Genomic DNA, 17,289 nt, shown 5'->3' on the forward strand with positions numbered 1-17,289 from the left:
GACTGACCCATCTACCCAGCCCCAGCTGTGAGAATTTTGCATGGATGCTATCTTAGTCCTTGTCTACTTGAGTATTTTCTTGTGAGAGTGTTGACTTTTTTCAAAGGCCTTCCTTCTCTGTGTCTATTGAGATGGTTATGTGGTCAGAGTATATGACTTTAACATCTGGCTGATCTACAGGTGTTACAGCGGCTGCATTCCTTGAAGGGCCTTCTTTTGAGCTAGTGTTAGGCCTGAGTGGTCAGGGGTGGGAGCCTCTGGACCAAGCAGAGGCCCAAGCCTATCCCAGTTTCCCTGTGGCTCTTCCTGACTTGCCCAGCATCTACTGGCGGCCTGCAGATCTGTCAAAGATCAGGGGGTACAGGATGAGGGAGGCTTCTAGAGCTCAGGCTCTAAGATGGGCTGGGACGGGGACATGTCAGTAAGGACTGAACTGTGTTCAACAGAAGATCGAGAGGCCTGGCACCCAGAGGCCTTGATGACCTGAGAAAGTCTTTCGCACTGTAAGCCACGGCTTCCAGGCTTCTTAGGGCTGGCAATGACATGGGCTGCTGAGGGGACAGCTCAGGCTACCACTGCCTCCTTGAGAGGAAGTCTCAGAAGGCCTGCAGAGGTCCTTCTAACTTTCCCTAAGAATAAGGTTACCCAGGAAGGAGGCCACTGGTTCCCTGCAGGACACCCCCACTAGAGTCATCTGTCCCCCCACTGGCAGCTCAGCTCCTGCCCTACACCATGCTTAAGGCCACCAGACCTCCTAACCGATAAGGACCCCCGCTCCAGCTCCCAGGATAGTATCTGGGAACAGCAGGGCCTCCTGTGCCAAATGGTCAGGCCACCAAAGCCTTACTTGTTAGGCTGGGCAGCTTCTTAGAAACCTCTGGGAGGTCATGGCAAGGGGACAGCTCAGCTCAACTTTGAAATACAAGTGTCCCTAAATCTGGGGGTCACTGAAGGACCAGTGCAAAGACAGGATCTAGAGGAAGAATCACCCCAGCATTGTGGTCAATCAATGTGGTGGGGATGCACTGGGCTGACAGCCTCGGGACACTGATCTAAAGACACAGCACAATGTGGGCAGCATCCCCGGTCATTGCTGTCTGGGGTGAGGCTCTCCAGCAGAGGGAACGTCAGCGAGCACAGAGCCTCACCCTGCTCGTGAGCACAGGACCCAGCAGGCCTGCCCCCGAGTCCCTGCCACTAGATTACTGGAGAGCAGATCGCCAAAGCTGCCTGGACCCAGACCTTACCTCTTAGGGGACAAGAGAAGCAGCAGGCTGCAGCTCTCACATGCCAGGCCCCTGGAGGGAAGGCAGGCACTCTGGCTGGCCATTTCCTTCTGCCCTAACCATGCGGCTGCTGTACCAGAAGGCTCTGAAGGCTTAGAAACAGTCACCTTCAAAAGCTGCCACTTGGTAGCTTGGGTGAGACTCTCTGGAACAGCTGCTACCTCCCTGGCAGAAGGCCCAAGTGCCAGCTGCTGCGCTCAGCCTCAACCCCGAGGACAGACGGCTAGGCCATGTCACACCTCTGGACAAACGCTGGAAGTCCAGAGACCTAAGACATCAGCACAAGGGTCTGGCGAAGCTCACAGAATAAAGAGGCTCCCACAAAAGTCCAAATCACCACCAATACATTTATTTGAGGAGATGGGGTCATCTATCATGAGGGGAGGACTAGACATTGGCCTGCGTGTGTATTCACACACTGCACAGCGTGACCCTCATACTTGGTGTCAGCGTCACAGACAAGCGAATGAGAGGGATAAGTCTTAGCAGTCACATGATTTCCCAATCAGGAGAAGGCACTGCCCTTCAATCAGAAAAGTAGTGTTGAGGACAAGGGCCAGACATGGCGCTAGCCTCCCAGCACAGGCCCAGGCATGACGGCGCCCTATTTACAAGGCAGGAACAGGTGCTTCTGGCTGAGTGGCAGGGTGAGCTGAGCTGGAGGTGGAGGGACCTGATCCCGTAAGCCTTTGCCCGTGACTTTTGCCTTCACAGCCTTTCTCTGCCCTTGTACAAGATAGATTCAAGTACCTCCAGGCAGGAGGGGGTTCTTCCCCACCTCTGCTCCCCAGGTGTCCTCAGGTCCCAGGTGAACCACCTCCAGCAGCCCCACATCTGGACAGACACATGGCAAATATGGACATGAAGCACTGGGCTGGAGTCCCTCAGGCCCTCACCAGGGGTAGGCCAAGACCCCATAAATGTTTGGTCAGGCGACTTAGGTTACTCAAGGGCAAAGCATGATCCTGATGACACCCGGCGGAAAAGCAGGCTGGAGCCACGGAAGAGCTGGCCCTGCAGGAGAAAAGTCAGTGGGAACGAGGCCATACTTCCTCAGAGTAAAAGAAGAGGCTCAGAGGCCCAGAGCCACAAGAAAGGGTGCAAAGGACAACACACAATCATGAAAGCAGGGACAGATGCTGCCTTCACCAGCAAAACTAATTCAGGGTTGGTCCGGTCCACAAAGCAAGTTCATGGCCAGCCTGAGCAACTTAGTGAAACCCTGTCTAAAAATAAAAAGTAAAAGGGGGATGAGACCAGTTGCCAGACAGGAAGTATAGGTGGGACAACCAGACAGGAAGTGGAGGCAGGGAAATGAGAACAGGAGAATTCTGGGAAGAGGAAAGCCCATTCCTCTGCATTCCTGTCCGACTACAGAAGGAGCAAGATGTGACTATAATACTGCTGAAGAAGGGACTGAGCCATGTGGCTAACACAGATAAGAATAATGGGCAAATATAAGTTATAAGAGTTAATAAGAAGCCTGAGCTAATGGGCCAATCAGTTTATGATTTAAAAAAAAAGGGGGGGTGGGATGAGAGCTAAGCAGTGGTGGTGCACGCCTTTAGTCCCAACGCTCGGGAGGCAGAGTCAGGCGGATCTCTGTGAGTTCCAGGACAGCCAGAGCTACACAGAGAAACCTGCTCTTGAAAACCAAACCAAACCAAAAATAAATAAATAAACCAAAAAAAAAAAAAAAAAAAAAAAAAAAGAGGCTGAAAATGGATCTAGCTCAGTGGTAGAGTGCTTGCCTAGCACACACAAGGCACTGGGTTCACTCTCCAAACGAAAGTGTTCCCTTATGCCTGGGGGCTCTAGTACCTATGGCTGAGCAGGAACCCTCCTGCTCTCCGAATCCCCATGGGAAGGCTGAGAGATGCAGCCCAACTAGTGCTGCTGGAGGGAACTTTGCCTCTTACTCTGCTTCTCCCTCCGAGAAAAGATTAATTTTTTTAAATGGTTATTGTGTGTGCGTATGCTGGGGGTGAGGTGTGCATGCACCAGGGCTCACATGTGCAGGGCAGAGGACAAGTTTGAGGAGTTAGCTCTCTCCTCCACCTTTGGGTGGATTCTGGGGATGAACTCTGGGTGTCAGGCTTGCAGAGCAAGCACCTTTACCCACTGAGCCACCTCACCCCATTCCACCTATTCTCTACCTAACGGGCACTCGGCGCTCTTGTCTCTTCTTCAGGCCAGAGCTTCATTTGCCTGGTAGCAAAGTAAAGCCAAGAAAAGGCAAGCACCTGCCCCTAGTCATGAGCTTGGTCCCTGGCCACTGACCCCCAAAAGCTATAGCCAGCAGGAGGCTTCAGTACAGAGCCCCAGAAACCATGGCTGTCCCTGCCAGACTCCCATCAGACCCAGCTGAACCTGAAGATCCCCCAGGTCCAGAAAGGGCCCATGGAGGAGTTTGGCTGAAGGCATCCCAGACGCCCTTCTTACTGGGGGAGTGAGTTCTAGGTCTCTGCTAGCTACCACCTCCAAAGAGGGTACAGCATTTATTTATTTGGTTTTTCGAGACAGGATTTCTCTGTGTAACTTTGGAGCCTGTCCTGGAACAAGCTCTTCTAGACCAGGCTGGCCTCGAACTTACAGAGATCTGCTTGCCTCTGCCTCTGAGTGCTGGGATTAAAAAGTGTGTGCTACCACCACCTGGCCCTTTGCTCACAGGTTTTCACTGTTGCCCAGGCCCTGAACTTCAGCCTCATGTGACTTTCTCTCTCAGCCAGAGCTGGGACTACTTAGTACCGAGGCCTTTTTGAAAGGTGACCTTGTGAATATCTCAGAGCAGGTAGAGCAGGTGTGTCTCCTCTACCCTCTCACAAGTCAGCTCCTCCGGAGCAGCCAAGAACACCTCCCCACACACACCGCTTCAAGCTGCTCACCTGCACGCTCAGGTACTTCCAGCAGTGGATCCAGGACTTGAACACAGGGGAATAAGGAGGGAGTCCAGCCTGCAGCCTGTGGAGGGAGAACAGGGGTCCTCAGACACATCGTCAAAGAGGGCAGAGAACTCAGGCGCTGTACTCTATGCCCACCCCAACACCATGCTAACCCACAGGAAATTATGTGTAGGTGGAGGGGCTGCAAGGGCTCATCTGGATGTCCCAGCAGCCTTGGCAGGGGGCCAGGTAGAAGGGTACACACGTACCCACAGTTGTTCACAGCCATGAGATCTCCAACAAGCAGGAAGGGGTAGGTCAGCATGCTTACTGCAATCTGAAAGACAGACAGACCTCAGTGCCAGCATGCCCCTTGCTGGGTCCTCCAGGCCCAGTGAGACCTGCCTCCAGCCCACCCTGGCCTAAGAAGGCAGTCAGCAGGACTTACCCCCATCACAAACTTGGTATAGCTCCTGATGGCCAGGGCCTGGCTGAACTGCAGACAGAAAGGAAGCAGTGTTTACCACAGGGATGTTAGGGGCAGACTTTAGGTCTGTGGTACCCTCACCTGGCCTCATCTCACCCTCCACACCCCCTTTTCCAGGGCGATTACTGCAGATGAGGGTGTATCTCCACAAAACTGCTTTAATTTGTAGACACTGAACGGGCAGGGAAGATCCACCCACCAGTCTCCCCCAGGACCATGAATGACCGAATGATTCCCTTCCCTATCCTTCCAGGTCTGGCCATTCCTGCTGTCAGAACCTTAACCTGTTGTGAGTCCCTAATCCTTATCTTGCTTGAGCAGAAGCCATCAAACTATCAAGTGCCCAGGCCTTCTGATGCTTGACCCCTGCAGGTGAGGTCTGCAGGCTGACACAGAGGGCACCAGCTGGCCCATGATAGCACACCTGTGCTGCCAGGACCAAAGGTCACTATGGTCACGGAGGGGCAGCCTGGGATGGCCTTGACTACATAATTCTCCTGCCTCTGCTCCCAAGTGCTGTGATTACATGCCAGGCCACAGTGGGATTTTTTTGTTTGTTTGTTTTTTTGAGACAGGGTTTCTCTGTATAGCCCTGGCTGTCCTGGAACTCACTCTATAGATCAGGCTGGCCTCAAACTCCAAGATCCCCTGCTTCTGCCGCCCGAGTGTTGGGATTAAAGGCATGTGCCACCACTGGCCAGCTCACAGTGGGTTTTAAAGCAGGATGTCTGAAGGTTAAAGAGCTGTAGCTATCAGCTGCCCTCATCTGCCGAAGCTTTGGATAAACCAGGGCCCACTTCTAACACTATAGAGACCGAATTCCTTTATTTTATCTCAGGCAGGGGTCAGGGTAATCTCATTTCCCCAGCGCCAGGGACAATCAGGGCCCCCTCTCATCCAGGTCAAGAAAATCCCCAAGTCCCAGCCTGTCCCAGCCCCTGGGCATCAGCACACAGAAAGAAAGGCAAGCCCTTGTTCCAACCAACCTGGGAACCTGGATTCTGGTCGTTCCCCAGCCCCCCTGGGGTGTCACTCACGCTGTCATCCACCAGGTAGGCATTGATGAAGTGGGCCAGCAGGTTACAGCCCCACAAGAAAACCACATCGCCCAGGAGGTGAGGGATTAAGCCGCTAAAAAAACAAGGTGAGCAGAGATGAGCAGGGTCGAGACCCAGGAGCTGGGAAGGCTGCATCCAGCTTACACCTGCAGCACCAGGCCCAGCCTTGGGGAGGCCTGGGGGAACAGCGGCGGTCCTCCTCCCACATGGAGGTCTCAGGTGTCACAAACGGATCAGTGGTATCATAAGCTTCCCTCAGAAGCCCTGGTGTCCCAGTGTGATAGCAGCCACACCTGGCAAATACAGGTCACAAAGGAATGCCTGGCAGCTGGCAGCTTCTCCTGGTCACTCACCCGACCAACTCTCAGTGAACCACTCAGTGTCTCTGTCCTTCACCCTGGAATGTTCCACCAACAATGCGTCATGCATGTGCTTGCAATGCACCATGCAAGTGTTTGTAATGCACCACACAAGTGCTTGCAAGGACAGCTTCCCTGTGGAGATGGCCTTCAGGGCAAATCACTCTCTGGATCACAAGGTTCCCTGCGAAGTTGCTGAGGTGCCAGAGAGATGGCCAGGCAGTTTAGAGGGCTCTTGCTCTTACAAAGGACCCGGCTTGACTCTAGTTTTAGGGATCTGAGACTTCCTCTGGCACCATGGCTCCTGCGTACACCTGGCACACACAAACTCACAGGCACACACATAAAAGCAACACACACAAAAATTAATCCAAGAAAGTTAACTAAGTCACACACCAGTGTTCAGAGGGCAGTCAACAAACATCTCGGCGGAGGCATCACTCTCCAGTGGGTGCAGAGACTGTACCTATATGCATCTCTTCTCCAAAGCCACCCACAACAAGCATGTGCTGCGAGGACCCCAGTCACGAGCTGCCCAGGGCTGGAGTGACACAATCTGATGGACCAGGCACTTGAACCCACACTCTTACACATGGGTGTGAGTACAGGAATGGATTTCTCAACCTTGCTCTATCGCCATTTAGAGCTGAGCAACACTTAACTGATCTCGGGTGTGTTACTTGTCTTATTCTAGCAACAAAATGTTTACCTACAACTGGTCGGTTCATTTCCTTGTGTCTCGTTAATGCAGTTTTTATCTTACTCCTAGCTCTTGGGGTCAGGCATTTTAAGCAGTTGGAAATTAAACGCGGACGATTTCAGCATCCACTGGAACTCCCTCCAGGTACTATCTGTGTTTCTGCGTTATTATTTTCACTTGCATCTTTATCTTCTTTACTTTTCTGATCCCCATGCTTCTACTCTAGTAAGTGACATTTTTGTCAAAGCTGGTCTCCGACAATGCGCATGACCAGTGTATGCCACTGCCTAGACCTTCAAGTAGTAAAACAAAAGCCACACTGTCAGCCTGCCTCCTTGGCTGCCTGACACCTATTCTTTCTGAAAAGTCTGTATGGTCTGATCTTTCTTTGTGGTAAGTAAGCTGGGCTCAAAACCAACAGTGCCGGGTCTGTGGCCCTCAGGAGATCATATACCCAGAGATACAGGCCTCTGTCCCTCTGTTAATGGCTGCTCTGTGGAAACACAGGCCCAACAGGGTCAGGTTTTCTGACTTGTTATAAGAAGTCAGAAACATGGACTTCTGAGCAAATCATACTGAGCATTCAAAGTCCACTAATTGTCAGAACAGAGCCCCACTGCCAACACCCAATCCTTAGTCCAAGTCGTAGCTTGACAGTCACCTTTGGCAACGACGCCAAGGACTATGCAGAACTTCTGAAGTCGAGTTCTGTGTCCCTGGCAACCCCAGAGCCCAGATGAGGCCTGGCAGGGGCTGGCTAGTTCCTCTCCCTAGCATGAGATTGTGTATGTGTGTGGTGCTGGGTGCAGAACCTAGGCCCTCAGGCACGCCACGCTCTATCACTAAGTTATACCCCTTGCCCACGTCCCTTTTCACCTAAGCTGTGACCCTTCCAGGTCACATGGACAGCTCTGGTCTCCACCATGCTATGGAGTGAACACAGCTGGGCAGCAGCTGCTGAGCCTGGCCCACTCTGTAGTGAGGAGGGCACACCTGTTAGCGGAGCCACGTGTGGCCGGTACAGGGATAGACTCACGTACACGAAGAATCCCAGCAGTCCCTCCTCCTTGAAAATCTTTCCAATGGAGCTCAGGACGCCACTGGGGAGGCAAGATGGAGACAAGGTCATCTAGCAGAAGGCCACCCTCCAGCCTTGCTCAGATCAGCAAGCACAAGCCAGAGTGGGAGTCTGTCACCAGGAAGGACCCCAGGGGAGAAGCAGCCTTCTTTTGGGGTGAGATGAATTTATTAAACCACTCGTGGATGCTGGGGCACGCAACCCACGGAGCAGAAGACAGAAAGGCGAGTGAGAGCAGACAAGATCACCTGCACCGGGCAGCAGAGGACACTGCAGCTGGAAGGCCTGGGGTCAACCCAGGAGAACACACCAGTCCTCCCACTCAGCAGGCCTGGGGTCAAGAGCCCTGCGGCTGCCTGCAGGAGATTAGCAGGCAGGCAGGCTACAGCTTCCCGGCTCCGCAGCCACCTCTGACCTGTGGTTGGAAACAGCTGGCCTGCACAGAGGTGCTGCAATGCCCAGGTGGAAGAGGCAGGTGTACAAGCCTGGTGGCGGATCCCAGCCCTATCATACCCTATGTTCTTCTCGTGACGGTGGCCTGACCCACTGGGGTTTCAGCCAAGCTGTCCCCTCGGGTCATTTACCAACCTCATATCTCAGTCTGGGGAATCAACTCCCATGAGTGAACCCAAAGCCAAGCATCCTGGCTGTAAAAAACAACCCAAGTCAGGAAACAGCAGCGGAAAAGGCTGTGTGCTTGGGCCATGGGCCTCCCGGCCTGAGCTGAATCTGGGTGTGCGAGGAGAAGGGAGCTTCTCAGTGGAGGATGAGAAGAGCAGAAAGCCAGGTTTTGGGAGCCAGAAAAACTGAGGGGCTCAGGAGGGAACCCCAGCTCACACCTAACCCAAACAGACTCCAGCATAGGGCATTGAGGCTCTGCACTCCACTCTGCAAGGAGCTGAGGCTCATTTAGAAAATCACGGGAGGCAGGGACATTCCTCAGAAGTGAGTCGGTAAACAAGCCATCCCCTGCCAGAAGAGTACATTCAAGAATTACCTACCTGTACTTGGCCTCCCGTCCCACAAACTGTACCATGCAGCGCATTGAGATGACTGAGGAGAGAGAAAGCACTGGGGTGACCTGGAGGGAAACTGCTGGCACCCGACCCCTGGGGCATCCAGTGCAGCCCAGCAGGGGTGGCCCTCGGACCCCACAGCCACAGTATCGCCTGTGGAAGGGCACAGCCAGTCTCCTCCCTCCCAGCCCCCCCCCCCACACCAGTCTTCCCAGTCATCATCTACCGCTGCTTCTGTTGTGTCCGGGAGGGTCAGCCCACCCCACCCACTGCACTGGAGCAGGCTCAGCAGCAGGGCCTCACCATGTAAAGGATGGGCCAGCATGCGCGACACACACTGCATCATCATCTCATAGGACGTCTGTGAGAGAGGAGGTGGAGACGTCAGGCTTCTACCCACAGGGAAACAACTCGGATTCCCTCCTCAGGCCTGAGTCTACCACAGATGCGGCCCGCCCCCACCCTGCGGCTCCCCGAGGTGTGCTGCCACCCTGGGCCAGAGCGGCTTCATGGGCTTTAGGGAGGGAGATCCCCTGCAGTGTCCACCTGGGGATGAGAAGTCTCCTCTCTGTCCCTTGGCACCAACCTCTTTCACAACTTTCCTCAGCGAAGTCTTCATGTCGTCCTTATTGGAAACCTGCTCGATCTCGTCTGGAGGGAAAACCTGGCCACAGACAGAGTCATGAATCAGACGAGCGCCTAAGGGACAGGCACTCTGCTCGTAGTCTGGGCTGTCAGTAACCACCAGGCTTGGGGAACTGAGGGGCAAAGCCACCATAAAGCTGCCACAGCTGTGGGAAAGGGAGGACTGTGGGGTATGGGCCTCCCAAGCACAAGCCCAGGGGCTATGCACTGGAGTCTGCGTGGAGATGTGGGACCAGGGCTGGCAGACTGCGCCCGACCTTGACCGGAGCCTGGGGAACCGCTCACCTTCTTCATGCTGCCCCGGGTGACAGTGGACAGGGCGTTGGACATCAGGCGGGGGCTCAGGCCCCGGAACAGCCCTATCTTCCCATCCACCTGGACAATGTACTTGGCTGTAAGAAGGCAAAGGGGGTGGCATCACGCCCAGCCCAGGACACCACTGCTGGACCACACACCCAGATGAGTGGTTTCCCAATCACTGCTAAACGCAGCCAGGGTGTGTGTCCAGGGTCCGACACAAGCCAGCTCCGACCCCAAGTGTCACCTGATCTGTCTCTTTTGGTAAAACGCTCCACCGTTCTTCTGACAAATAAGCCCATCTGACTTCTTTCGTGCTTCCTTTCTTTCTTTTCCTTAGCTTTGAAAACTACTTGGCAAACTCAACTGTCGTTTCTCAACTCAGCAGCTGGAATGCTGTAATCCAAAACCAATTTCAGCTGCTTTTATTTTTCTTGGGGTGGGGGTGGGGTGCCCACAAGCAGAGATGACCTTCCCTACCTAAGGGAGGGGGAAGGAAGGGCACAGTTAGTTGGACAGGCCTAGGAAGGTCTGTGGGGTACCATGCTGTGCTCTACCTAGGATGACACCTGACACCTCCGGCTCCTGTTAGTGAGGGACACGGTAGAAACAGAGCAGCACTGGGGGAGACCCTGGATGGTCAGGTGGCAGTGGGGACTTCCTGTCCCCACTGCTGTATTTCACACTCAGTGTGACATGTCTTGCACTCCCTACTTTACATTTAATCCATGTTCAAGAAGGTAACGTGCTTCTCTAAACCCTGGAAGCCAACAGATTATTCCCTCAATTGGATCCCCTTTCAGACCTGTGACGTCAGCTCTCTAGCACAGAACACAAACATGACGCACACAGGCAGTGACGAGCACGTATGCCCTTTTCTCCTCTGCAGCATAGCTGCCAGGTGACTCCACATCACACACAGCAAGGGCTTCTAGGGACAGGCGGTACACCTGTTACCTGCATAAACAGCTTCCTGAGGAGGGGGGCAGGAAAGGAGGAGATGAGGGTGCCGGAGGCACAATGAACTGAGCAGAGCTCAACTCTGGACTGAGGAGCAGGCTCTCACAGAACCAGCTCCCAGATTTCCCCACTTCTGTGTTCAGCTGTCCAGTACAAGGAGACAGCACTGTCCAGAGGCCTTCTCCGGAGCTGCGCCGTCCCAACTCCTCAAGCCCTTTCTGCAGAGCCTGCAAACCCCCAGGGATTCCAGCCTTACACCACACAATGTCCACAGCTGTGGGGGAGGAGGAGACACTGGCCAGACAGTTCTAGACAGCCAGACAGCCGGCACTTCCTGATCCAGGAGCAGCCAGTGTCCAGAAGAGCCCAGCAGACATCCGTTCTTGACATCTGATCTGAAACATTTATAAAACCTGGGTGGGGGCACCTCAGAACCTGGCTCACGCTAGCAAGGAGGGACCCTTAGATGAAGGTCAGGACGGTCCCATGTGAACAGGCATGACATCAGACATGGAAGGCCTAACGGCGCAAGCTGCCATGGACAAATCTGAGAAAGCTGGGTTACCACGTGTCTGTGCTCACTATCTTTGTGTACAATGGTGGGTGGGGGTGCTCTATTTGCATAGTTCCCCCGACATCAACAATCTTAAAGAAACACAAACACATGTCCCCACAAAATGGCCATTCTGCCTGGGCCTAGATGCTACACTCGGAACTGGAGGCAAAATTGGAAAAGAACCTGACCTGTGGTTCTGCCAACATTTAATGTGTGTTGGAGAAGGTGGCTCAGAGGTCAAGAACCAGGTTATGTAGCAGGGGAGACTCAAAAAGAACATTCTAGATTAGCCAAATGGGTAAGAGAGGTCTGGAATGGGACTCCGGCAGTAAACTTGGAAAGGCATTTTAAGATCCCTTGTGCTGGCAGGAGGGGACAGGGAGACACAGCTATGGCAGATCCTACGATGCCCCAGCCAGTTGTCACAGCCTGAGAACAACAACGCAGCCACAGAGGTGGATATCTCGTCAGACCAACCTCCCCACAGGGAGGAACCAGTGCCATTCGTGGGGCTGGAGCAGACAAGCGGTGGCACAAGTTTGCGTATCTATAGAGAATCCCCCACCACCACCACCAATGCCCTGTTCTAGAACCAGCCTGTGTCCTGCAGCCTGGGCTGCAGCACCAATAGGCTCCCACCCAACTCCTCTGCCTCGGGCCACTCTCAGGTCCCCTCCTTGGAGCTGGCACTAGCTCCTGGTGCCAGGCTGCAGAGCAGGCTCCCAAGGCTAGTTGGGCCTGTGGCACTCACCGTAAGTGAAGAAGCTCGGCAGGTAGAGGACCTTCCTCCCCAGCACATTGGTCCCAAGGGTGGGGGGCATCGGCTCATGACCCACCTTCAGAATCAACAGAGACAAAGGACAGGGTCACTCTAAGGCACCTCCCTCGCTGCTATCTCCTACACATGAGCAACTAAACTACACCTCCCTGGGAGCATCAGCTGATACCCTTCATCAATGCCCAGACTAAGGCCCTACCCTGGCCTCAATCCCACAATCTAGATGCTAGATGATCTCAGTACACACACTGGCTTACATTTCATTACTTAAGAGCCTTTTGCTACATTGTAGTCTATGACTGTGTGCAGGATGGAAGGAGGGAGATTGAGATGTGCCTGCTCAGAGGACAACTTTGTAGAGCTGATTCTCTTCTCCTGCTCTGAGGTGGGTTCCGCGATAGAACTCAGGTTGCTTTATTACACCTGTTTTACATCCCTGTGTATTTGTGTACGGGCACACACATCCAGGTGTGCAATGGAGGTCAGGGGACAATTTGCTGAGCTGGTTCTCTCCTTCCACCATGTAGATCCTTTGGAGTCAATACAAGTCCTCGGGTGTCTTTACCCAGAGTCATCTCATTGGCCCAGAGATACACATTTAAGTTTGTTTGGTTTTTGAGACAGGGTTTCTCTGTGTAGCCATGGCTATCCTAGAATTCAGCTCTGTAGGCCAGGCTGGCCTCGAACTCAGAGATCTGCCTGCCTCTGCCTCCCAAGTACTAGGATTAAAGGCATATGCTACCACTGCCCGACTGTTTAAATTTTTTTAACACTTAACTTATGTGCACTTGTGTGTCATGGCATACAAGCGGAGGTCAGAGGACAATTTGCAGAAACTGGTTCTCTTTCTGTCATGCGGGTTCTGGAGATCCCCCACCCAAGACTGGGTTTCACTGTGTAGTGTCCTGGAACTCAGGGTTCTGGGGCTTGAACTCAGGTCATCTATCACACTTGACAGCAATGTCTTTACCAATCCGCTGACCTGCAGCCCCCAGTTTTAAGTCTTCATTCTCCATTCTCCTCTGAGATGAATCTATTCATTCCCATCTTCAAGAGAAAACTTCATTCCTGCCTAATTCCCACCACAATGACAAAACGGCAGCCTTGGGTCTCAACTCTGCTGCCACCTACCTGGTTCCTCTATGGCTCCGGCGAATACCTTCCCATCTGTCCCTGCCAGTCCCAGGCTTAGCAAGCAAGATCTCAATCACCCTGTATCCCGAGGACAAGAGGGCCTGTTTCCGCAGACTGTAGAGCAGGGCATTATCACCGAGGATCTGTCTATCCCACAGAGGGCCAGCAAGAGGACTGAGTCAGCCACACCTACATGAGGCCCCTGTGGAGGGCCAGGGTGCTAATATTTTGCCAGTCAATGAGAAACTGCTACCAGCAGGTGAGGGGTACAGACCAGTGCCTATGTGGGGGTGAGGGCTACCATACTTGGCACAAGGGTGGCACACTAGCCTTGTGCCCTCAGCACCGACCGGAGCGGCACCTGCTGGATGTAGCAGAGGACAAAGCCCACAGTTTAGGAGGCCTGGCCTTGTAAACCGCACTGGCCCTTTGCTGCCTGCTGCTGTTTCTTCATCTTCATTAGGAAGGGGTTTCAAAGTTTACCCTGTTCCTGTGGGTGCGCCTCTGAGACATACTAAAGATGACTGCTCGCAAATGTTTAATTCTTATTTTATTATCATTGTGTAGGTGGACCTCTGGAGTCAGATTTTCTCTTGACACCTTGATTGTAAGTTCCAGGGGTTGAACTCACACCCTCAGGTTTGAGCAACGAGTGGCCTACCTGCCGCTAACCATCTCACAGACCCCGACTGCAAAATTTCAAAACCCTTTCATTGTGAGGTCTTTAAAATTAAAAAGTGCAGCTTGCAGAGCTTATCTAGGGAAGAGTCAAGTGAGCCAGGCAAACAGCTTTCCCTTCCAGAGTTTTTCTTCTAGTCTGAAGTTCCTGCCATCTTCCTTCAGTAGTGTTGGGTCCTTCCTCTGTGCTCCTAACTTGCAGCCCCAGGCTCTTGCTACAGAGCTGTCCTCCCAGGCTCACCTCTCCAGCTCCAGCCCAGCCCTGAAACCTGTCCCCCAGCCGCACATGCTCATGGCGCCCAAATCTGCTGAGTGCATTGTCTTGATTTTGACCCCAGACAGGGCTTCTTTGTGTAGCCCTGGTTGTCCTGGAATTCTCTCTGTAGACCAGGTTGGCCCTGAACTCACAGAGATCCACCTGCCTCTGCCTCCGAGTGCTGGGATTAAAGGCATGCGCCACCACCGCCTGGCTGAGAGCCTATTTTCGTAATGTCCACCAAAGGCACACTGTTAGCCATGATCAAGTTCTTCATGATCTGTTCCCAAGTCATGCTCACCCAAATGTGTTTGTGTGTGTCCTGACCACATCCAGCATTGTGAACCTAATACCAGCAGAGCCAGTTCACCACCTTCAAGCCTGTGCCACCTCCACCCTGACACCCACAGTCTTGATCTAAGGCCTTACGTTTTCTTCCCCTCACTGTAGGCAACCTCCATCTAGCACTGCACACCTGCTCCCTGCAAAAGACAACCTGTCATTATTATTACTTTTTTTTTCAGTGTTACTCTGATTGCTAAGCTATATCCACTAAGTTCTCGCCCTTAGCTGTCACCCCCCAACAGAGCTCTCCAGTCCACACCCTTGCCATCGAGGTCTCGCCGCCCTTGGCACTCCCACTCACTCTCCAGGTCCTTTTCCAAAACCCTTTTATGTCATTCTTCTTTTCAGACCTGCACACTAACACCACCCAGTGATAAGCCACTTCCCACAGCCCTCCCATGAAGCCCACCCATTCCTGGCACCCAGCAGTCCCCCCACCCCACAGACACTCTACCTGCCATTGTAAGGTCCAGCATTCAACTCTTAACCCATCAGCTCAACTCAAAATACCTCCAAAGCTGAGGCTCAGCATCCTGGAAACCCTAATGCTGTAAATGCCCCATCAGCCACTTCCAAACCTGTCAGTTTGATGCCCAGTGGCCCTGATTGCGTCTTCTCATTGCTTGCCATATTTTCTAGTCAAATTCCAGTTTCTACATCCCCATCCCCCATCCCCCAGAGCTTCAATGATTCCCATTCTCAAGGCCTTCTTATTCCAAACGCATTCCTGATTCTCCCAGTTCTATTACAAGGACAGTAAAATCTCACACCCACTTGCCTTAAATCAATCCTCAGATCTTAGCTGGGTCTCCATCTCAATTTTCACTACCCATCCTCCACTCCTCTGAACTGGAAATTTCTAGAAAACATCTCTGGCTATCAGTCTGAGACTGAACCATGCCAATCAAAGTGTCCCCACCTCCATCGCACCCACTCAGTTCTGCCAAATGAACACGTTATTCCACCTCCCCCATCCCCCATCCTGCCTTTATCCTCCCATCATCCTCTTTCGGAACTGCATCGCTGGCAACAAGCAAAAAAAACAAAAAACAAAAAAACAAAAAACAAACAAACAAACAAAAAAAACACGTTATAAGCCCAAGCATCCTAGAGTCTAGACATCCCTACCTTGGCTCCGGTTTTAGCCGGCCCTTACCTATTGTGCCTATCCCACTGCCCTTTCTGCCCATTCCCACCCACGCAGACACAACCACTGCAATTCCATTTCCTTCCTCTCCTAAATGCGTCATCCCCTTCCCCCTGAAAGCCGCCTCCTGGCTCCCCTCTCCAGACTCGTCGCCACCACCGCTCCACTCCCCCAATGCGGAGGCCCCTCCTCCCACCAAATCAGTCGTCGCCATCAAATCCACAGCCCCCTTCTCAAGTAAACCGATCGCTCTTTCCTGTTGCATTCTCTCCCTCCCGGATTTTTGGCCCCAGTGCCCACTCCTTTGTCCCTCAAAAGCGCTTTTATCCATCCCTATAAATCCAGAGCCCCGTTGTCCTCTGCCCCAAATGGAATCACCTTTTAAACACTTTGCTTACGTCCCCAGCCCTCTTCTTCCCATTCACCAAAACTTCTCGGCCCTCCCCCAGCTCTGTGGTTTCTTCTCGCACCCCAAATCCATTACCCTTCGTAATCTCAAGCCGACTGCCTCCGACTATTTATCTCCCATATCTTATCGCCCCCCCTCCTTGCACCCCCAATCCCCTCTTATCCCACGTCTGTCACTCGCGTCCCTTAGCCCCCTCCCTGAACCCCCAAATCTCTTCCTATTCCACATCTGTCACCCGCGTCCCTTAGCCCCTTCCTGCACCCCAAATCCCTTCCTTTCCCACGTCTGTCACCCGCGTCCCTTAGCCCCCTCCCTGCACCCCCACATCGCACACCCCCATCGCCATCCTCCCGCGGCGCCCCTCGGCCGCACCTGGATCAGCAGCTTCACGTAGAGCAGCGGGTGGCTCAGAGCCGTCACGCCCGCACCCAGCGCCACGAACAGCGCCTCGGTGGTCGGGGCGTTGTCCCCGGAGCCCGGACCCCCCGCGCCGCCGTCCATCCTGCGCGCCGACGGCTGAGCCGCGGGCCGAGGGTGGCGAGGGTGCGCGCGGTGCGCGGGCGGCGGGTCGCGAGCGCGGGCCTCGACTCCCGCCGGCGCGCCGCCGCGAGCTCCCGCTCCTGCTCCGGCTCCCGCCATCCCCGCGGCGCCGCCGGGAGCCCAAGGCGCCACTTCCGGGTCCGAAGCCCCCATGGCGCCAGGCGGCAGGTCACTCCCCGTCACGTGGTGATGGGCACGCCCCCTCTGGCGTCAAGGGGCGGGGCCGGGCGGCACCACTCGCGCCGCGGGGAGAAGGGGGCGTGGCTGGCTGGCCTGTGCCATCCAGTGCTGCTCCGCTGCCCGCCCGGAGCCCATTCTTTGCAGCCCTCCCCTTTGAGGACCAGGCCTGTCGCCGCAGCTGTGCCTACTGATCAGCGCCTCTGCGGCCCTCCAGCGAGCTCCCTGGGCCTGAGTCGAAACCCCTCAGTATTTGAGTAACTCATGGCCGGTGAGGGTTAGGAGCACCCGTGGCTTGTGCACTGGCGCAGGCCCCGTGCTGGGTGTGTTTTGTAACTAAATAACTGGGCCTAGAGTAGCTCTGGTCTAGTGGCTGGAACACGATGTTTTGCAGGGCTTAAGTGCAGTCCTCACAGCCACCTTCCAGGAAGGTGCTTCCTCCAGCGAGTGTCTTGTTTTTGTTTGTGACTTGATCCCACCTTTGAGCCAGCCCAGCAGTGC

At 54.0% G+C, this 17,289-nt stretch overlaps 1 protein-coding gene across 2 annotated transcripts; it reads right to left on the reverse strand.

Annotated features, from left to right (window-relative positions):
* Nucleotides 1-1,613: 1,613 nt before the first annotated feature.
* Mtch1 (mitochondrial carrier 1) lies at nt 1,614-16,780 on the reverse strand. 2 transcript variants are annotated; one of them, XM_050140494.1, is made up of 12 exons: nt 16,444-16,780; nt 12,076-12,160; nt 9,797-9,903; nt 9,453-9,530; nt 9,170-9,227; nt 8,852-8,903; nt 7,813-7,872; nt 5,693-5,786; nt 4,617-4,664; nt 4,438-4,505; nt 4,172-4,247; nt 1,614-2,300 (listed from the first exon to the last, which is right to left on the reverse strand). In XM_050140494.1, exons 1-12 carry the CDS (start codon nt 16,762-16,764, stop codon nt 2,229-2,231), a joined length of 1,119 nt encoding a protein of 372 aa, XP_049996451.1. In that variant the 5' UTR covers nt 16,765-16,780; the 3' UTR covers nt 1,614-2,228. The 2 variants fall into 2 exon arrangements, with proteins under 2 accessions (XP_049996451.1, XP_049996441.1); XM_050140484.1 differs by having other exon boundaries at nt 5,642-5,786.
* Between the last annotated feature and the right edge of the window lie 509 nt (nt 16,781-17,289).

The sequence above is a fragment of the Alexandromys fortis genome, unplaced genomic scaffold, assembly GCF_014885135.2.
Source record: "Alexandromys fortis isolate MF-2015 unplaced genomic scaffold, M_Fortis_MF-2015_v1.1 scaffold_9, whole genome shotgun sequence".
Taxonomy (NCBI): Eukaryota; Metazoa; Chordata; class Mammalia; order Rodentia; family Cricetidae; genus Alexandromys; species Alexandromys fortis.